Genomic DNA, 22,118 nt, shown 5'->3' on the forward strand with positions numbered 1-22,118 from the left:
CATGGCAGAGATGTGACTAACACACAGAGTCATTGGAGCAGACATTGGAAGTGTTCAGGCAGTGTAAAGTACTTCAGATTTGAGGGAACAGCGGTATGTTGTTGCTCATAATTACTTGGAAAAGCAAAGGATTTAGCTTACATGAATTCATATGTTATTTCTTGTTGAATTTAACTAAGAAAAAAATGATCATTGTGCATGTTTTACCTCTGACAGAAGAGAATGCAAAAGAAGATAATTCTGAATCAGAATCAGAGGAAGAGGAATCAAAGAAGCCCAGATACAGACACAGACTGCTGAGGCATAAGCTGACAGTGAGCGATGGAGAATCTGGTGAAGAAAAAAAGATGAAACCAAAAGAGAAAAAAGAAGGGAAGCGCAGAAATAGAAGGAAAGGTAAGTAATCCTGACCTTTTTGGTCACAAAACCTACTTGCTTGTATGAAGTAAGCCCAAAGCACGTTGGAACGGAGACCTGAAACTCTGTAATTTAAAAATCTCTGTATAAACTTCTCTGGGTGTAAAATCTGAAATTCTGTTTTCTTTAAAATGTTGAGTACAAATGCAGTGCTCTCTGCTTATTGTATCCTCTGAATTGAGTTACTCTTGAGTGTTAGAATATTAATCTTAAATAACAAAGACAAACCCAGTATGTCTCACTGGTGAAAAACAGTGTTGTCAGTTATGTAGTGCTCTTTAACGTGCACTATTAATAGGTCCTCGTGCTTCAGGAAATGTCTCTATCCTGGAATTTGAATGCTGCATGCATTAGCTGAACAGCAGATGGCACTGTGAAATGATGCTTGACTTGGATTTTTCATTTTCATGGTTGCACGCAAGAACAAAGAAGCTGTCATCCCCTTGCAGTTAATAGTTCTGTGCAGAAGAGGGGATAAATGCTTACTGCCACAGTGGTCAGTGCAGATGATGATAGTTTTGTGGCCTGGGGAAGTCAGGGTGCACAGGACTTTTGTGTTGCACTAATGCTAGCTGAAAGATGCAGTGCAGCTTGTTTATCACTTTCATGAAAATTCTCATTTTTATCTGAGTGTATAGTCAGGCTTTTCTTCCCTTATGGAATTAATAACTCTACTAACAATGTTTCGTTCGAGGGAAGTAATTGTAAATTACAGTGGAAACGTACAGCTAAGTTGCAGCCAGAATTCGTTAGTGTAAGTCTTAAGTGCAGTAGGTTCAACAAGAACATTGTATTTCAGCTCACCAGGTTTCAGCCCTATGTTATTAATATTGCATTTCCCCATGTAGGCAAAAAATCCTTTTGAGCTTTGTCATTCATAAAACAGTTAAGCTTTTCACTGTGTTCAAGCTCAAGCTGAAATTCTAAAGGTGCGAAATGGAATGGCGGTCTTAATTACCTATAAATACCAGTGTGAGCTCCTAAAAATAGTTACGGAAATATTACCTAATGCTGCTATTTTTAATTGTCTTTTGAGTCCATTTTAAACTTGCATTACCTGAATAAATATCAAGCCATAAATACTGTAATATAATTGCATGTGCTGTTAGTAATTTAGGGTTGTTTGCATGAACTGTGAAGTATTGGTTATGAAATTGCACCTAAAATGTTTGAAACAAGAGCTGCCTTTTCACTCCTCTTCTGTTTTCTGGACTTGTGTTATGTTCCCCACTGTGTTCTCTCCTCCTCACCTTTGAAATATGACACCCTCTAAGATAATGCTCTGTCATTTGCTTGTAAACTATCCATAGATGTCTTCAAGCCTGGAGACCTCAAGTGTTGATCACATAAGACTTTGCTAGTGCTTATGTCTTCAGCTCTTCCACTCTACCCCTTATATTCCTGTTGCTTCTTATTAGTGTGTTAAACGGGTCCCACGCTGTCTGAAATAAGCTTTTACAGTGCTTAGTGATCTTAGAGAGCTTGTTGTATAATTAGAAGGTATGTAATGTTGCTAACCTTGCAGTAATTATCCAACATGATGTCATACTTTATTCTTAAAGTGAGCAGTGATGATTCAAATGACTCCGAGTTTCATGAATCTGCGGTTAGTGAAGAAATCAGTGAGTCTGAAGATGAGCAACGTCCAAGAACAAGGTATAAATAACACCTAACTGTGTTCATCTTGTATTTGGGTTTTGGATTTTAATAGTGTAATTTAGGCAGTGAGATGGTAAAAGTTAGAGAGTTTGGATTGTTCCTTAAATCTGTTGATGATATTTGTGTATAATTTGGTATCTGCTAAAAAATTCTGAGACTTTTGAATTTGTATCTCAGTATGTGATACACAGCAGTTTGAGCCAGTATGAAAAAAAAGATTAACAAAAAATAAGCATTTTTACATCAATGTCAATTCAGAAATAGTAGATTGAAGCAGAAAAATAATACTTAGCAATTCTGAGGTTCTTCAGGGTCTGGAGTCAACCATTACTTATGGTGTCCAGTGAATTGAAGGGAAGGAAGGAACATAGAAGTAAACCTCTGACTGCGCAAAAGGCAGTTCGTATCATATTAGTTGGTGATGTAGCTTGTGTACTATTTTTATCATTGTTTTTCAGTGAGGCAATGAATTATTATTGTTTACCAGTAACACTCTGGATTGGTTTTTTTTTTTTATTAGATCTGCCAAGAAAGCTGAGGCAGAAGAAAACCAGCGCAGCTACAAACAGAAAAAGAAACGAAGGCGTATAAAGGTTCAAGAGGATTCTTCAAGTGAGAACAACAATAAGGTACTACACTCTATTCTTAAATTTACATTTATTATGTATTGTGAATTAATAAATAGGAAAAGGAGTTGCTTAATCTTTTGATCATTGCTCAGGGAGTTGAGTATATCAAACAGATCCGTAGAAAGTAAAGTAAAAAATTAAACGTTTTTTCCATGTTACTTCAGTGCTAAAGCTTGTAAAATGGCACTGTTGTGGAGAAAAAGCGTTGTGTGTAGCTGAAACCATTTCCTGTCTAGGTCTTGATAAAATTGCACTTCAAAGTAAATGGAATTTCTAAACTAAGTGTAGAAGATGACATAGTAGATTAAGGTTTTCCTAGTATTAGGGTTTCTTGTGTGGTGTAGGTGATAGCTGATCTGGTCTAGCACCACTGGAACAGAAAAATAGTTCTTTATTAATAGTCATTAGCTACAGTCAGATTATAAGAGATTGTAAGAGTACGTAACATCAGTACTGACTTCGCACAGCTGGCCTTATCTTTAGTGCCTTGGAATACATTGTAGTTAAGGTGGCATTTCTTTTGTCATGCTGGCTAATTTTTTCTTTAAAAAAGTGTCATTTTTTAAATGAGCGATACCCTTACCTGTGTCTAAAAAAAAAGTTGGTTTGTTGCATCCTTTTCTTGTTAATATTTAATTTATTTCATTTGTAATAGAGTAATTCTGACGATGAGGAAAATGATGATTCAAAGTCTCCTGGAAAAGGCAGGAAGAAAATACGGAAAATTATTAAAGATGATAAACTTAGAACAGAAACACAAAATGCACTTAAAGAAGAAGAAGAAAGAAGAAAACGTATAGCAGAAAGAGAACGGGAGAGAGAGAAACTAAGAGAGGTATGCTCTGTTCAGGAAGCTGAACTGTTGATGATGTTTAGATGATGTATTTCTACCTCAGTTTGATTTGATAGGTAATTTTAAAAGTATTTACATGTAACCTTGTAAGCCACAAGTTTTATGTGTAGTTTCCTGTGGGGTTAACATTGGTAAGTTTTATTGAAGACTACTGAGGTCTTTAGAATGCTGTTTTAATTGCCAATGGCATTGCTTTCCAGAGGGAAAAGCACTCACTCATTTACTGTGATGCACAGTAAAGAAGTTAAGGTTTCTCTCTATTAAATAAATGATGACTGCCAATTTTGGTAAAGCTGGTGGCTGGTGTCAGTCAAATGCTTGGTGTTACTCATGTGTTAAGTGTTCCTGTGATGCCCTGTTTCTGCTTATAGGTGATAGAGATAGAAGATGCTTCGCCTCTGAAGTGTCCCATTACAACTAAGCTGGTTTTAGATGAAGATGAAGAAACCAAAGAACCGTTAGTGCAGGTTCACAGGAGTATAGTTACCCGACTGAAACCACACCAAGTAGATGGTAAGGAAAAAGGGTTTTAAATTACTGTTGGGGATGTTTTTGTTGTTTTTTGTTTTTTCCCTCCACAGCAACCTGAATCAGTGTCGTAAGAAAAACTCCTAGGCAGGCAAAGACCAGAATGTCAGGTTTAATGCTTTCTTTTTGGAACATCTGAATTAAAGTAAAGGGGATCAGCAATACATAGTTCTTTCTCACAGGCAAAAAACCCTAGAAATGTAAATTGCAAGGGTCCTCTGAATCATCTAATTATGCACACTGAGGCAGAATCAAGTATATTTTTACCCATTATACTGAGGAGTTAATACATTCACTTTTTACGTTTTTTAGTGAAGATATAAAAATCTTGAAGTATTGGCTTTCTCAAAAGAAAATGATAACCTGACATGACTGCAAATGAAGTCAACTTCTTCCTACATTCTGTTTTTAGTGAAGGAGACAGGAGAATAACCAATCATAATTTTCCACAGCTCGTTCTGTTACTTGAAGAACTTTGAGGAAGATTTAATTTACAACCTCTCTGTATTAGTAAGGAACTTGTGGACTTATTTCAACACCTAAAGGGAGATGCTGTGATCCAGGCCAAGTAGTCAAGTTGAAGACTCGTGTGTGCTGACTACATCATAGTAGAGTACAATTTTTCAATAAATACACTGCAGAGCAATAAAAAGTCACCTTGCAGACTCTCAAGTTGTTAATACATTTTGTTATGGTGCATATATTTCCTTTTTCCAGCTTTCACAGTTCTTGATTGTTTTTCCTCTTCAAGCATAAAACTTAACATCCGATTTGTTATGGCAGGATTTCTTCTAGTTGGTTTCAGACAATTTGCTTATTTACCAGGATGATTTCAGTCTTTTCATGAAGTCTCTGCCACTTTTCTTCTGTCTCTTCTTTCCACCCTGTCTCTCAGATGCAATAATCTACAAGTCTGCACATACGTTCTAACTCAGTTGCCACAACTTCAGTGAAAACTGTTAAAGGCAAAGATCAACCCACATCCAACTCATTGGACAAAAGTGAATCAATAGTTATCCACAGCACTGCTTTTCTAAGGGTTATCATCATCTTACAGTGATCACACCTATCTCTTACCAAGTGAACTTGAATAAAAGGAATGCTTAATAATAAGATGTTCAATGATTTCCTTCAGGTGTTCAGTTCATGTGGGATTGCTGTTGTGAATCTGTGAAAAAAACAAAGTCATCTCCTGGTTCTGGATGCATTCTTGCACACTGCATGGGTCTGGGGAAAACGTTGCAGGTAAGAAACAAGTGTTGTCTTGTTTACTTGTCTGTAGCTTGCTTTCAAAAGCTGATCCAGCAACAGCCAATCTTACTGACTTTCACAACGTAGTAAAACTTCCTGTTTCCTAGACGTTGACTCAATGAGGATTGCTGGTGGAAAATGTTTTGTACAGAAGTCTTGAGAAAGAAGTTGTGTTTCATACTATACAGCTGTGAAAGTTCTGAGACGCTTGTGCTTTCTACGTTTTTAAAATATTTAAAATTAAATTAATGATTGATATTCATGTGAAAATGTCATGTTTAATTGTAAGTGATTAGTAGTTCCCTTGCAACTCAGAACAAGAAAATACAGCTAACAGACAAGCTTCAGGAACTGATGTTTCTAAGACAGTTTAATGATCTTAAGCAGCTTGTGGTATTTTTTTTTTTCTGCCTTCTTCATTCATGTGTTGCTCCTTAAATAAAGTTCACTTTTCTCAGTGGTTTTTCGATTTATTTTTTGCACTGATAAAATACAGGTTTATCAGGGTTGTTTTCTTGTTAGTTTCTTTTTTTTATGCCAGACTTCTTTAGTGTCTGAAGTCAGATGCTTTGTGTTTGATTATAAAAAACGTTTTGCTACAATTCAGATTTTTTTCAGGGTTGAAGGGCAAGGAACATTTGTTTTCTCTTTCAGTAACTGTCCAAATGTACATTCATATTTTTGGACTGTTTTGCATCGCAAACATTTAAGACCAGAACCTTCCACTGCTCTGGCAGTTAGCTACAGGGCATATTTTCAACCACTTTATCACTCTTCAAGTTTTTTCTCTTTGGCTTTACAATTCTTTACTTCCCAAGATCTTCAGGTTTGAGCCTTCCTTGTCACTTCAGTGCATGTTCTTTCTCCTTGGCACTGCTGAGGACTGCTTTGTAAAACATTGAGATACTTGAACGTGTCCAGAGAAGGGCAATGAGGCTGGTGAGAGGCCTCAAACACAAGCCCTACGAGGAGAGGCTGAAGGAGCTGCGGGTGTTTAGCCTGGAGAAGAGGAGGCTCAGAGGTGACCTCATTGCTCTCTACAACTACCTGAAGGGAGGTTGTAGCCAGGAGGGGTTTGGTCTCTTCTCCCAGGCAACCAGCACCAGAACAAGAGGATACAGTCTCAAGCTGCGACAGGGGAGGTTTAGGCTTGAGATGAGGAGAAAGTTCTTCACGGAGAGAGTTGTTAGACGTTGGAATCTGCTGCCCAGTCACCATCCCTGGAGGTGTTCAAGAGGGGATTGGACGTGGCACTTGGTGACATGGTTTAGTAGTCATGAGGTCTTGGGTGACAGGTTGGACTTTGATGATCCTTGAGGTCTTTTCCAACCTTGGTGATTCTGTAATTTCCTTCAAGTTTTCCATTTTCTTGGTATGATACAAGTGGCTCTTCTGCCATGTTAGAAGTTGCACACTGACCTGAAGGCTCAAGATCTGTTCATTCATAGAGAGGTCAGTATATCAATATACTGGAATTTCCAAGCTGTGAGAAAGATGTCTCAACACTTTTGTGCTGTAGCTAGATACAGTTTGCAAATGACAGCAGCGGGCTTTATGACCTTGTTAGTCACTTAGCAAACAAAATGCTTTATGGTCCTCTTGACAGGTGGTTTGTCTTTGACACCCGTACGTTTGGAGTGAGGTGTCGCAGTAGTTTTTAGTTTGTAGTGTTGACATTAGCTTTGTTAGTTGGTTTTTGGTAGCAAACTTGGCTTGGCTTGAAGTCCTTCATTATTATTTTTAGAGACTGTAAATGTGCTCCGAGAGAAAATCTTAAGGGAGCATCCAGCAAAGAGGTACCTGTTTACTCTTTTCCTAGTGTTTGCCTTATTGGGTCAATTGCTTCCTTACGCTTGTGTCTTCACTAAAACCATTGCTACCTAGGATTCTTCTAAAAGTAAAGTTACACAAGCAATACCCAATCCTGCTCTCCTGACCTAGCTCAGCAAATGTATTTAGGACTCTCTCATTCTGAGAATCTTCTTTCTTGACCTGCAAATTGCAGGATGTAATTGTGGAGCACTTAAGCTAATCTAACATAGTCAGATTATTTAGATACTTGAGGATTCCTCTGCAAAGAAGAGGTTTAAGGGTATCAAAGGAAGCTTGGTTTCTGGGAGCTTTCTGATTTGGGGGGTTTTCATGGGGTCACTGGGGTTTTTTTAAATAACAAGGATTTACAGATGATCAGAGGGACTCCATTCACTCTATGTACTGTTTAGGTAAAACAAGCTGTAGTCTTCATTGGTTGTGGTGCACAGCATGTGGACAGGATGTTTTTAAGAATTCAGCTGCAGTGTATATAGGTTTGCTTTGTTTAGGGAAGTTTCGGGGGAGAGACAAAATATTTTGATAATTTACAACCCTGTTGTTGCGGACATTAGTACATACTCTGAAAGTAATCTTTCAAGAGTGTATTTGTATGTGCTCAATTCTAGTGTGGGTGTTTGGTTCTTCAGGAGTTAATGACACCTTTTACTGGGGGTTTGCAATCTTTTGCAGAACTGTTGTGTTTTAACCTAGCAGTGCATTCTGGGTGACTTTGTACACTTACGCTTTGGACACTGTATATTTAGTTCGAAATATTTTAAAGCAGAACGTGCTGAGGTCTGTAATACCATTTGTTCAGCTCTTCAAAGAGATGAATCAGTGATGTTTCAGCAGCCTTTGCAAACTGCAGAGAAGAATGTCAGTAAAGGATCAGAGAAATAAAACAGTTAGGGACTTGCTGGTCGTCCAAGACACGGGACTTCTGTGATTAGTCTTCATGGCTAGTTTTTTCGTCTGAACATGAGATGCTTTTGTCTTGATCACAAAACCATTAGTAATTCTTTTTGTATTGCAGCATCTAAAAGCAGTTTGTTGCCCAGTGTTCCAGGCATAGTTAAGTGCAGCTTGACATACATTGAACATGGTATCTGGCAACTCAGATATAATGCCAAGGTTTGATCCAGAATGAACTTTCCAGGTGTTGTACTGTTGTGTGGATTAGAGTGCAGTCTTCACCATTAAAAATGGTGTGAGAGCTGGAGCTGGACTCTTCTGCTCCTGGGTTTTAACAGGTTACCTCTAGTCCTATCTTTATTTGCTACTACTCAAAAACAAGCAGCCCAGCAGAAACACCAAGCAACATCAAAAGATTTAGGTGTTCTTTCCTAGGCCTAAAGGAGCTGTTACCATTTGCTGTATACAGCCAATTTGGCTACTTGGGAAGCATGCAATAACCTGCTTCAGAGCAGTTTTGAGAGATCTGTGTGAATATATGCTTGTTATTTTTCTTTCCTAGCTTTTAATACTCAGTGTTTTATTTGGCATTTTTGTCTGTTTTTAAATCTTGCAGGTAGTAAGTTTTCTTCACACAGTCTTGCTTTGTGACAAGCTGGATTTTCGGACAGCTCTGGTTGTGTGTCCCCTGAACACTGCATTGAACTGGTTGAATGAATTTGAAAAATGGCAAGAAGGTTTAGAAGACGATGAAAAACTAGAGGTATAAGGTTTAACGAGTTCTTAAAAATTAAATAATGGAACAGTTCATGTAGCCAGGAAGCTCTACCACTCAAAATATAGGTTACGGAATGCACTTCAGGTAAAAAATCTCCTTGCATTAGTAAGCAGTCCTTTGGTATTTTAAGAGAACTGTAAGCCTCTTTTTCCCCTTTTGAAAGGTCTGTGAGCTGGCAACTGTGAAACGCCCTCAAGAGAGAAGCTACATGCTGCAGCGCTGGCAAGATGAAGGTGGTGTGATGATAATAGGCTATGAGATGTATCGTAATCTTGCACAAGGCAGGAATGTGAAGAGTAGAAAACTTAAAGAAATATTTAATAAAGCTTTAGTTGATCCAGGTAAGTGAAAATTAATACAAATCTACATTATATATGCTGTATTTCCTGGTTTAGGCACGTGGGCTAAGTAACCTTGCAAATGGAAATCTATTCCAACAGTGATGTTAGTAAAAATGATTACATTTTCTTTGTTGGCTTTTCGTAAGTTACAGAAATAATTGTTCAGAAACTTCCCCATCTGCTTTTGTAAACAGATTTTTACAACAGCCTTTTCTATTAAACCAAATAATCTGGATAAGAGAGGGCTAAGGGGAGATCTTACTGCTCTTCACAGCTCTCTGAAAGGAGGTTGTAGAGAGGTTGTGTTGGTCTCTTCTCCCAAGTAACCAGCGATAGGACAAGAGGAAAAGGGTTAAGTTGTGCTAGGGGAGGTTTAGATTGGATATTATAAACAGTTTCTTTACTGAAAGAGTGGTGAGGCATTGAAACAAGCTGTCCATGGGGAGGTAGTGGAGTCACAATCCCTGGAGGTGTCCAAGGAGCATGTAGATGTGGCGCTTCAGGACATGGCTTAGTGGGCATGGTAGCTGGATTATAGTTGGACTTGATGATCTTTTCCAGCCTTACTGACTCTATGATTCAAATAAGAAAGTATATAGGAATATACACTGGAATTTTTTCATAATAGCTATTGAGTCTTTTTTTGCTATCACTGCTTTCTTTATGAGGTAATTTGAAGTGACTCTGTTGGGAGCCTAAATTTATTTTGATCTGCTAATTTGTTAAAACCACAAACTGCTTTGCCCTTGATAGAAATCTACCATTAAGCAACTACACATGAAAAACAGTTGAGAATGTACCTTAGAAATGTGAACAAACAAGTGAAAATTAAGTGCTAATTAATTGATTGCAGATAAAGCACTTAATTTTTTGTGGTGTTTTTTTTTTTTAGTCTAAGAAGTGGATGTCTGGTTTAAAATCAGCTGAACTGAGCAAACTTATGTAACTACTTGAAAATACTCCCAAGTTGATATAACCAATCTGTCAAATGATCACCAAAAAGAACTAAAAATTTTGGGATTAGCAAATTCCACCAAAACAGCAAAATTTTCTTAAAAATTCTGAAGTGGAAACTGATGTCTGAAAACAATTTATGATTATGCAGCTTGCAGCATACCTTGAAAACTTTTTAAGAGGCAGCTTTGCTGTAAATTTGATACTTCTCTTTAAATGGAGAATGCTAATAAGGTATATGGTTTCTTTGGTTTTCAGGTAGGTTTCTTGGGTTTTAATTATCTGGTTGGACTTCAGGTTTCTTGACGGTCTGTGATTGATTTTTTTCTTCCTTCTCCTTTCTTTTTAATTTTTATTGATGAAATCCATCATTGGTCTATTTTATAATTGTACTTCATACTGGAAATGTTCACAGTCAGGTTGGATATGGGGCTTTGAGCACCCTATTGTAATAGAAGGTGTTCCTTGCCCATGGCAAGGAATTAGATAGTCTTGAAGGTCCCTTCCAAGCCAAACCATTCTGTGATTAGGTGAGTTTGATTTTTGTGAAGTCTCAAGTAATAGAGTAGGGCAGTGATTTTTGTTCTAATAGACGAAGGGATTCTTCTAATGGGAGCAGTAACGGCAGTTATTTGCATTGGCCAAATGGAACTGGCATCTCCAGCTTCGCAGAAACCTTGTTTGATCATTAATTAATGCTCTGCCAGTTTGACTCACTAAAACATATAATTGCTGTGGAGTCAGGGAAGCTTCAGTACAGTAGCTGATGAATTATTTGTGTGATCATGTTGAGTCCACAGGCATTATTTGTAACAATGAAGAACATGCACTTCCTACCAGTGGGTTTTCTCACTCCTATAATGCTGCAGTTACTAAAACCAAAGCAACCCCCAAAAAACCAGCAACAGCAACAAAAAATGGGAACATAGGGTGCTGTCTGTATGTGGTTTGCTCAGGATTTGTTGAGAATGTTGCTAGGAAAGTCAAACTTAGAGAAGAAAAGCTACAAACTGTTGTCTTGAAGCAGTGGTGACAGAACAGCAGCTTTCTATTCAGTGGGTCATGATCTGGTGCAGTGATAATGATTGGTGTAATGATTAATTTTTGTGGGGTATTTTCCTTCTGGAAAGTGTAAGGGAGGCTAAACATAGAAGTTGTTACCATGTGTCTTTACAGTAATTTAGTCACTTCTTTCATGAATTTGTGTTTATGCAACTTCAGAAATACTGGGCTGTGGAGGGAGGTGGCATGTTGGGCATGAGATTTTATGGAGGAGGCATAGTGACTTGTGTAACCTTCTCTGTCCCATCTCTTGTGAATCTCTTGGCTTTGCACCCTGCTTATAGACATGGTTCTGTTGTAACTCCAAACCTCTTGAAACAATTTAAGACAGCACAATTGAGCAGTGTTTGTGATTAGTTTGTTTTTTTTTTTTTTTACATTTGTAGATTTAATCAAGTTCAGAAGCTGCAGCACATTGAGCCTTGTAGATTTTGAATCATTTCATATGAAGATGGGACCCCCTGTTTCATTCTCTTTTTGGTTTAGCTGGTTGGTAGAATGGAACCAGACTTAAGAAAACTTAACCTTTGAATAACTCTGTAATTATTTTCATGTTGCTTCAAATCTTTTCCTATTTTAACTGATTACAAAAAGACAGAAGTGTTCATTTCTTGTTACCCACTAGTTTTTGGAGACACTTGGACTGGCCAAATTGATGAGAAGAATGTTGCAGCCACCATCATTTGTTTCTGTCTTCATGAATCACAGCATGGGCAATACAGCAGGCTGCCAGAGAAAGATTGTAGAGCTATGTGCTGGCTTACTGCTGTGACTGGAAACAGAAAAACCTTTGCCTCTGGGAGCGTTTTTAATTTAAAAAGTTGCAAATTTGGTATTTGAGCGATAATTTAATGATATGTGTCTGGTGAAAATGAATCCTGCTAGGGTAGACATATTCCATAGCAGGAACTTATATTGCACTGTATACTGCAGAAGAGTGAAGCAGAGAGGAAAGGTTTAGCCAAAGTTTATGGGTGGAGAAGTGATTTCATTAATTAACTAGCTCTGCTATGTGAAATAATAGCAGGATTATATATGCATACAGAGCAACAAATGGCTTCCCATAATGCTTTGTGCAGCTGGTGAAATGCTCTTTGGTTTATTGAGAGCTGTTGTGCTTTGCTTGCAGCGTTTCAGTAACTTTGCATTTATTTTTTAATTTTTTTTTTACTTGTTGCTGCTAATAAAAATTCCATCTCTGTTTAGCTCGGCAACTGCTCTTTAATTGGCAGTTGTATAAAGCAAACTGAATTTCTTGTTGACTTCAGAGGAAAAGAACTGTATGTCTATCTATATATCTGTCACTGTGTGTGCTTTGTGTATATCAGTATATTAACCTGCAAGTACAGTGAGAAGGATAAGAAGATGACGACTGTGATCTTTGAGGAAAGATTGAAGGAGTAAAGCTTTTTAGCCTAGAAAAAACACATCTAGCCTGACAAATTTTCCACTGTGTAAGACCAGGTTATTCAAAGCTTTTTTATCAGTTGGCTTTTTACATCAGATAGAGAAAGGAAAGGGCAGAATTTCTTCTGATTTGGGGCAGAAATAATTTAAATAAGATATTATCACACAGTGCTTTAGCAGAAGAGAGGGGTCATGGAGTTTCCTATTTTTGTGTCACTTCCAACCCCTGCCACTCATGATTCTGTAAAGGGGAGGATGTGTCCTTTTCTCATAACTCTTATCAGATGAAGAAAATGAACTAAGTGATCTCTTGAGGTCCCTTGAAGCTTTACATTCCTTTAGAATGCTTTGAGAAATGTTCTGTCCATAGTGAATTGCATTCGTGTTTTTTAAGAATGAGGAAAAAATCCACAAATTTATGGAAATCCCTGTGGCTGAATTGTAGCCAAGATGTTAGTTCAAGATACCAGTGCTACAGGCCTGCCAAACCAACCACAAATAATTCCACTAAGATAGGTTTTTTCCTATTTTTATGATCATTTGCTTACTCTAAACAAGAGGTTTTGAGGTGTTGTTTTTGTTTGATTTGAACTAACCACTTCATGTTACTGAATTGTGGTCTTTACTGAAAATGATTTTAAGGGTATTTGGACAGTTTTGGTTATTTTCCATCATTCAAACTATTATCCTTCTCTTTCTGTACTTTCATTCTAATTCTAAACCTAACATGCTAGAACAAATCTATTTCTGAGAATGATACTTGAATGTGCAAGCTGTCACATTTGGTGGGGAGATGTTGCAAATCCTTGCAAATGCTTCAGTTCTGGAAAATGGCTCCAAACCATCTCAGCAGTGCTGTACATGGCAGAAGCAACTTGTGTGCAAGGTCCTTATTTTGCAGGAAATGCTACAATGAGGACTAGAAAGGATCTACTCTGCTCTAGTGAGGCCACATCTGGAGTTCTGGGCTCCCCAGGGAGATACGGAGGAGAGTCCAGCAGAAGTTACAAAGATGCTGAGGGTCCTGGAGCATCTCTGTTATGAGGAAAGGCTGAGAGACCTGGGGCTGTTCAGCCTGGAGAGGAGCAGCCTGAGAGGGGATCTGATCAATGCTTATCAGTATCTAAAAGGTGGAGGTCAAGAGGACAGGGCAGACGGTTTTCAGTGGTGCCTAGTGACAGGACAAGGGACAACAGAGAGAACCTGGAACCCAGGAAGTTGAACCTACACATGCAAAATTTGCTGTGAGGGTGGCGGAGTCCTGGGGCAGGCTGCCCAGAGAGGTTGTGGAATTGCCTCTGGAGAAATTCCAAACCCACGTGGATGTTGTGGTCTCTTGATCTCTGTCCTAGAGTTTCTTCTTTGCAAGACAGTCTAATGTTAGTCTGAGGAAAACTAAGTTCTAAAAGAATAGATTATCCATGCTGATAACTACTCCTTCACCACCTCAAATATCAGCCTGTTCAGAGCTAAGTAGATGAACCCAGCTGATGGCTTTGTGTGGCATTTTTCAAAGGTGCATAAACTATGGTTGAGAGTACTGAAATTAAGGTCAGGTATTAGATCTGGTAAAATACCCATTTTAACTTACTAGCTGGATGCTGAAATATCTTTTACTCCTCCTTTAAAGAAAAGAGCTTTCAGAAACTGCCCCGAATCTCAAAGTTACTAGGGTGTGTAAGTTTATTCTGTCAAGTTTGGTGTTATCTCTCTTAAACCCTAAACTGTACCACTTAATAATTCTATTACACTTGCTTTGCATATTGTGGAAATGTATTGAGATGTGGATCTGACATTCCTTGTCAAGTAAAATAGCAGTCCAGAATTTTTGGTTTCATCTTCTGAAAGAAAGCTGTGGTGACTTTCTGTGGTGACTCTCCGCTACAAGGTGGCAATTCACTTATCTGTAGTTCATGTCAGATTTTAATGTGGTCTTGTTTTAGATAAAAATTCTGCACTGTTTAGCCTGATTGATGCTGACCTGTTGCCTTAATGAAAAATTCCGGTTACTTATCTTTTCTTTTCTTTAGAATTGCCTGAGCACCAGTAGATGGCAGCCTGAGCTGGAATTAAGGACCAGTTTGATGAAGTTTTGAGAGGGTGAATGGAAATGTAGACATGCACACACTAGCAGCATGGACAGATAATTTTTATAGGAATCTATTGCAAAGCTGTATTTAATCCTTCCTGTGAAGACTTTACAAGGAGCAGCCTGTAGTTTCCCAGAATGGCTTCTGTGAATGTTTGCGCAAAGGCTGAGTGAGAGAATGTGAAAAAAGCCAACCACAAAACACGCAAGTTAAAAAAAAATCATAACATTAGGAGAACAAATTCTGGATTCTTCAGGCTGCCAATATCTTGGGGGTTATAAAAGATGGAAGAGAATCTAATGTTATTTCTTTCTAGGTCCTGACTTTGTTGTTTGTGATGAAGGACATATACTAAAAAATGAAGCATCTGCTGTTTCTAAGGCAATGAATTCTATCCGATCTAGGAGAAGAATAATTCTTACAGGAACACCGCTGCAAAATAACCTGATAGAATGTGAGTACTCTCTGGTTTAAGAAGTGGTTATTTCTGCCAATACACTTTTGCCTTTCAGCAATATATAGGCTGATGTAGTTTGAGTAGAAGAAAAGAATTGGATACCATGAAGCTGTTTACTGGTTTCTATAGCTAAAAAACACTCAACGATCAGATTTTGCGTTTTAAATAATTTTCTCAAGATGTGGCTCCATGATAGTTCAAGCCAAATTAAAATGAAGCTGTTGGGAATCTGGCCTCACCTCCATCTTTGCCCTTGGCATAGCTTTATAGACCATCTGATTCTTCAGGGAGCCTGCATGAGGAGATTCAGAAAATTAACAGTGCAGCAGTGAATAGTTTTTCTGACAGTTGAGTTCCTTGATCTGGCTAACCAGAGGATCAGATAAGTCTTGGCATGTCAAAAGGAGAAGGGAGATAATGTTAAGAGGGGAGATGGGTGGACCAAGTCTTCTAGCAACATCAATTTAAATTGTTTTAAACCCTTGTAGGGTAGTGTTCTTGGTGAACTACTAAACAGTTATTTATGTTACTGTCTTGGGAATTTCATTCCAAACTAGCCTGCAACATTTGCCTCTGTTGGTTAACATGCTGTAATTTTTTTTCCTATTCATTAATATGTGTTGAATCTATTTTAAAAATCTTTGTACATGTGATTTTTGTTACATGATTGCTTTGGGGTACAGCAGCTTTCAAACTTTGTGTAACAAACACAATGAGGTCGTTCTAAATCTGACATTAAGTTGGTAAGTTACCTCTGTGAAGTATGTGTCAGTATAAGATTGAAGATGCTCTTTCTGGAAAGTGTTGGTGGTGTTTGGTTGGTGGGGGTGGTGGATTTTTTTATTTTTTCCTCAACAGAGAGTTCTTAATTTTAGCTATGACTCATTTATTTTGTTACAATTAATTCCAGTACTATACTTTCCATTTTGAACTCAAGCCTGATCTTTTTGTCCTAGATCACTGCATGGTGAACTTTATTAAGGAGAATTTGCTAGGTTCAATTAAGGAGTTCCGCAATCGATTTATAAATCCAATTCAGAATGGTCAGTGTGCAGACTCCACTCTGGTAGATGTCAGAGTCATGAAGAAGCGTGCACACATTCTCTATGAGATGTTAGCTGGATGTGTTCAGGTAAGAACACTTTTACTATAATAAATTACTTGAATTAGATACAGGGAAGGGGAGGCGTTACTTCATCTTGTTTTGATAAAAGCACTCCAGGGCCTATAAAAGTGTTACTTGTTTGCTACACTGAATCCAGCTGTTACATTTGACTTAAATATTTTCACTAATTACTAGATATCTGCATTAGATTTCATAGCTTCTATTCTAATATTAGCATATCCTAAGCAAGACACACATATATTGGAAACCAGAGCTGTTTTCCTGCTAGGAAACTAGAAAATTAAATGGTAGAGTAGGACATCAGGTGCTTCTAAATATTATCTTTTAATTTCATATTGACATTTAAAGGATGCGCATTTAAAAAGTGCATAGGAAGTTGGTGATCAACCAAGTTTCACTTGGTTCTGAATTCTTATTTTTTTCTGATTTATGAGAATGAGAACAGTTCGGTAGAGAAGAAGATTTTATCATTTCTGAAAGGGTGAAGACTTCATTACCTTAAAAGCTTTGGATGGAAAAAAAAAAAACCACACACCAACAAACCAGAACTGCCTAGATTTCCATAAAGAGGACTGGGTTCCTTGCTTTTCACTTAACGTGTTGTACTGCTCCTCGTGTGCTCTCAGCACATGATGTTACTGCTCTTTGACTTCATAAACCCAGGCACCAGGAGCCTGATCTAAGGTGTGAGATTCTGTGGGCACTGAATGTCTTAGCCTGGCTGTTCAGTTGTTGGTAGTTGATTAAATAGTCCAAGTGGGCATGAGCTGAGTAAAACAGTCATAGTGGGATAGTCCCACAAGCAGATATTTCTTTCTCTTAGAAAAGGAAGTTTCACTCCTACGTGACACTGCTTTAACAGGGGTGTTGGACTAAATGACCTCCAGAGGTCCCTTCCAACCCCTATGATTCTGTGAAATAAAAGGTTTATGGCAGTGTGTAAGTCTGGTAAAGAACTTCCTATTGTATAATTATGATCATGCAAATAGAAATAGTAGTGCGAGGGTCACAGATAGATTTTTTTTTTTCTTGTCTGTACAGCAGTAGAGGAACAGAAACAAAAAACAAGAGGAAGACATATAGCAAGAAAATCTTGAGTGTATACAGATACTGGGCATGCTGTGTTTGTGCACATCAGATGGAGCCCAGATAATCTTCTCACAGCATATTACGCAGAGCAGATCTGTCCATAGGAAGCAGCTCTCGTTCTGCTTTTCAGGCTACTATATAATTTCCTGAGAAGAAAACAACCTGGTTGCTAAAGGATGCCCTCATGAGAGCTTCTTGCTGCACTGGTAGATAATAGTAAGGCCATGCAGTTGACACAATCGTGAGTACTGGGTGGGAGCTGTCTGCTGGCTCCTGTTGGCAGCGAGCTGGCTGAAGTTATTCTGCAGCCAAGTAGTTTGTGCAGCACAGTGCAGGCAGGTTAGCTCTGATGAAGGTCACTTAATTCCTACATGTGCAGTGGTCTCTCAGTTAGGATTGGTGAACCACTGTTTGGATGAAGCAGTAGGTGGAAAGAAGTGTAAGAGTCAAAAAAAATAAAAACAGAGGTAAATTTTAGAATCATTTTGGTTGGAATTCCAGAGACCTTTAAGATAATGAAGTCCATCCATTAACCCAGCACTGACAAGTCCACCACCAAACCATGTCCTTCAGTGCCACATCTACATGGTTTTCGAATACCTCTAGGAATAGTGACCCCTCACTGCCTTGGGCAGCCTGTTCCAGGGCTGGTCAGCCCTTCTGGGGAAGAAATTTTTTGCTAATATCCAACCTAAACCTCCCCTGACACAACTTGTGGCTACTTCCTCTCATCCTATTGCTGATTCCTTGGGAGAAGAAACCAACTCCCACATGGCTCTAGCTTCCTTTCAGGGAGTTGTAGAAAGCCAGAAGGTCTCCCCTGAGCCTCCTTTTCTTCAGCTTGAATAACCCCAATTCCCTCAGCTGCTCCTCAGAAGGCTTATGCTCTTGATCCTGCATTCAAGCATTGCCCCAAGCAAGTGTTCAGAAACCAGAAAATAATTAAGCTGGATTCATCTGTGATACAGATATTGATAGCAGCAGCTTGACTTACCCATGCCTTCCCCCAAAAGAGGTTTTGGTATTTAAAAGAAAACCAACCAAACACAAAAAAGCAGTTACCAGAGCAGCTACTGAAGTTGCAGTCCACTTTGGAAGAACGTGGAACTGGGTCACAGGGTTAACAGGTCATGTACTTTTGACTAGACAACTGCATTTACTAGGTAAGATGGGCTTCTGCAAACGGTGCCTACAATTGGGTTGTTGTCAGTGGGCTATTTTTGCCCTTTGTGGTTGGAAAGCATCTGAATCACTGTAGTTTATGCATGGTGCTTTGTTGTTTAAGATGCCCGAAGCTGTTATGCTCTCTGTAGTTGTTTTCATGTTTGTAATTGAAGTACTGTTTGTAAAATTACAGAGGAAAGATTACACAGCATTAACAAAGTTCCTCCCACCAAAGTACGAGTACGTTCTGGAAGTTCGAATGACACCTATTCAGTGCAAACTCTACCAATACTACTTGGATCATTTGACAGGTATGTGCCTGAGATTGATGGTCATTTAATAAGGGGCTACTTGCCATAGCTGGTACATTGGGTGGGGGTTTCATTTCTATTATACGCTCTATACATGTCTTTATCTGCTCCTTACTCCCTCCCTTCTTTCCTGAAGATTTACTTTAGCTCTGAAGCTTGAATTACAACAAAACACTTGGTTGTACATACAAATATTTTTTGGAGGAATAATTTACACCTCTTAACAGTAGCCCACCTTCAGGCTTTGGTTCATCTCTCTGTTCTTCCCTCTCTAAGCAAAACATAATTAAATAAATGTCTTCTTCTTCCAGCAAGAAGAACAATATATTCTTCAGTCCCTACTGACTGGAGGGACAATGCAAAATTGAGATGTAGTGGTGTAAGCACTCTGCCAAGCCCTGCAATTTGTTTTTGTCGTCATGCTAGCTGAAGCTGTTATTTGTCAAATATTGGCTCTTTTGTGGAACTATCTCTTCTTTTGTTCTCAAAACCCACAAGTCTGGTTTTCACAATGGTCGTGCTTTTCATCAACTTTCAGTATGGTCTTGACTTGAGGACTTGCAACTTCCCAATAAAATGTACATATATTTAATGAAAAAGGTGTATAAGAAAAAACCCAAACCCCCAAAAGATACTACTATGAGCTGCTGTGCTGATCATTTCTATTAGAGATAAGCCACTGAGATTGTCTTTTTAGTTTGTAAAGGCAGTGGAATATCAACACTTCTGAATGATGTACACCTATGTACCGCAGACTAGCGGAGTGGTAAACTCAAGGAGCTCTTGGTGAGGTCTTCTCTACCACAGAAAACATGCATGTACATGCAGTCAGATTCCTCAGCAGGAGTTCTAGGGTTCTGGAGTAATTCTGTGTTTTTAAAATAATGTCTGAAATAATTGATTTAATGATTAGGGGTTGAATTTCTTAGTGAAGAATGTTCAGGGCTCTGCTGATAGGATTTTCTGAAGGCTTGAAGTGTGTGTTCACTTTTTGCAGTAATTATAAAACGTACTCTATAATCTGTTGTGTCAGTTTATAATGGGTTTTTTCAAACTTGCTAAACCACCTGTCCTTAGATGTCTGTCTGTTGCTGATGGGTTTCCTCCCCTCTCATTTTTTGACGTGTATTTTTCTATTCTGTTTACGCTCCCAAGTTTAGTTACAAGAAAGATTAATCGTATCTCATATTAAGCCATGATTTATAGGAGTATAAAACTCAATGTGTTGTCTCAATGACTTTATATTCTGGATAGTGCAGTCTGTGATCTCCTGAATGAACTGCCAGCTAAACTTCCATTGCACAGTTCTCTTGTCTAATGCGTCTACTTGGTTAAATTATAGAATGGAAGAGTTTTGAAGGATCAGTGAAAGTAATTTCACTTCTACTGCTATCTCCATTAATAATCCAGAGCCTAAGTGGGCCATTTGCCCATTTGCTCTAAATGAGATAAAAGCTGTGTTTTATTTTTAAAAATACAAAATAACCAAAGTAAGCAACCAACCTCCCTGCTTCTTACATTAATAGTCCTTCAAAGCAATATATAAATAAGCCCAAAACTTTGTGTACCTAATTAGCTCTGTGCTTCTGTCTGTTCTGTTGGCTTTTCTGTATAGAAGTGTTCTGAAAAGCAGATAGTTTGTATTCTGTTTGTTTCTGCAGCATGCTAAATGCCTCCCAAAAGCTCGCAGCTTAAAAATGATAAGCATTAGCTATTTACAGGCATATATCTAAATGATTTAGGTTAAATTGTTGTAGCTGTTCATAGGAACTTTTAAATCACAACAGTTGGGGTGGTTTGGTAGGTTGTCTTTGGCCCGTTTCCAACAGAAAGCAGGGATGGTTTGTAATTTTACTCTCCCGATAGCAACTTTGTTCGTCTGCTGTGCTTTTTAGATAGCAATGTAAATCTTTCAGAGACCATTGATTAGCATAAGAGCTAGTGTTGTATGTTTACAACTGTTTTTCTCTCACTCTATATGGAATTCTTTATGTACAATGACTTTGCATACGTCCTTATATAATAAATCAAGCAGCAGATGAGAGGAAGCAGCTCGTGGTCCAATGTCTGTTAAGAGAAAGGTTTGCTCTGGCAAAAAGCTTGTTACAGTGAGCTTTGAATTTGCTGCATTATTGGAGCCATTAATTGATTACCATGCTGTACGTGTAACTAGCTCTAAGACAGTGTTCTGCCTAACAGGCAGTTTAATTCATCTACCTTGAATTCAAGGACTCAGCAAAATAATTTGAGTTCACTTGCATTTGTCAAAAGGAGTTGTACTGTTTCACAACTTAGCAGCCTTTTGTGGGTGGCTCCCTAAATGTGCAGAGAGCATTGTCTGTTTTCTCTGTCTGCATGAGTTAGTGTCCTTCCAGTTGGGTCAGCTCCGTCAGTGCCAGAGACAATAGGACGAAGAAGAGGGGAAACAAGAGAAAGGAAAGACAAACAGCCTGTTTTAGAGGGGAAAAAAGCTGCCTAGGCTACTAACCATGGCTCAAGTCTTCAGAGCAAGTCTCTGTGCTGACTGCTGCTGTCCACATTAATTCTTTACTTTACATTTGTATCCCACAATAAGACAAGGTGCTTTCTGATTTGCATTAAATATAGAGAGTCTTTGCTACTGATGATAAATAATGAAGTGGAGTTGATACTTCTTAATTGCCATTTTTTAAATTACCTTTTTCTGTGGATTCTAACAGGCACAAACTAAAATAATTTTAGAAGCAATTTTAGCAAGTTTTTCCTTCCTGTAATAGAAATAATGCATTTTTTCTTTCACTTCTGTAATACAGAAAATTTGAACGTTTGTAGGACTTGTTAACTAGAAACTTGTCAACAAAACAGCAAGTGTCTCTCTGATGTTTGCTCAGGTTTAGGGAAGTCAAATTGAAGAATTTCATCTCTCAGAGTCCTAGGGAGTACAAATTGAGCTCCTATATGATCAAAACACCACAAGAACTTGCTTTGTTAAAATACTGAGGGTGGAGAGACACTGGAACAAGTTGGTTGAAGGAGTGGAAGCTCCAAGCCTGGCAGTGTTCAAAGCTGGGTTCCATGGGGCCTTGGGAGCAGCCAGGTTTAGGAGGAGGTGTCCCTGCCCATGGCATGAGGTTGGAACTAGATGATGTTTAAGGTCCCTTCCAACCCAAACTATTCTATAATTTACACTCTGTAGACATAGGGATTTTCTGGTGCGCAGAATAAGCTTTGTGTGTATTCTGCCATAGACGTTTGATGATTGAGATGCAGGAAAGGTTGCCTTGCAGGTTTGCATGCCT

The 22,118-nt window shown here is 38.4% G+C and overlaps 1 protein-coding gene across 1 annotated transcript in view; it reads left to right on the forward strand.

Moving 5' to 3' along the window:
* ATRX (ATRX chromatin remodeler) overlaps positions 1 to 22,118 on the forward strand; it is a 71,058-nt gene that overhangs the window by 25,091 nt on the left and 23,849 nt on the right. Inside the window, exons 10-20 of the mRNA XM_054388738.1 lie at positions 217 to 396; positions 1,980 to 2,073; positions 2,597 to 2,705; positions 3,361 to 3,540; positions 3,930 to 4,071; positions 5,222 to 5,331; positions 8,678 to 8,824; positions 9,003 to 9,180; positions 15,010 to 15,147; positions 16,107 to 16,282; positions 18,723 to 18,840. Coding sequence (XP_054244713.1) covers positions 217 to 396; positions 1,980 to 2,073; positions 2,597 to 2,705; positions 3,361 to 3,540; positions 3,930 to 4,071; positions 5,222 to 5,331; positions 8,678 to 8,824; positions 9,003 to 9,180; positions 15,010 to 15,147; positions 16,107 to 16,282; positions 18,723 to 18,840 — 1,572 coding nt within the window. The remainder of the gene's footprint in view (positions 1 to 216; positions 397 to 1,979; positions 2,074 to 2,596; positions 2,706 to 3,360; positions 3,541 to 3,929; positions 4,072 to 5,221; positions 5,332 to 8,677; positions 8,825 to 9,002; positions 9,181 to 15,009; positions 15,148 to 16,106; positions 16,283 to 18,722; positions 18,841 to 22,118) is intronic.

This window comes from Indicator indicator, chromosome 17 (assembly GCF_027791375.1).
Source record: "Indicator indicator isolate 239-I01 chromosome 17, UM_Iind_1.1, whole genome shotgun sequence".
Classification (NCBI taxonomy): domain Eukaryota; kingdom Metazoa; phylum Chordata; class Aves; order Piciformes; family Indicatoridae; genus Indicator; species Indicator indicator.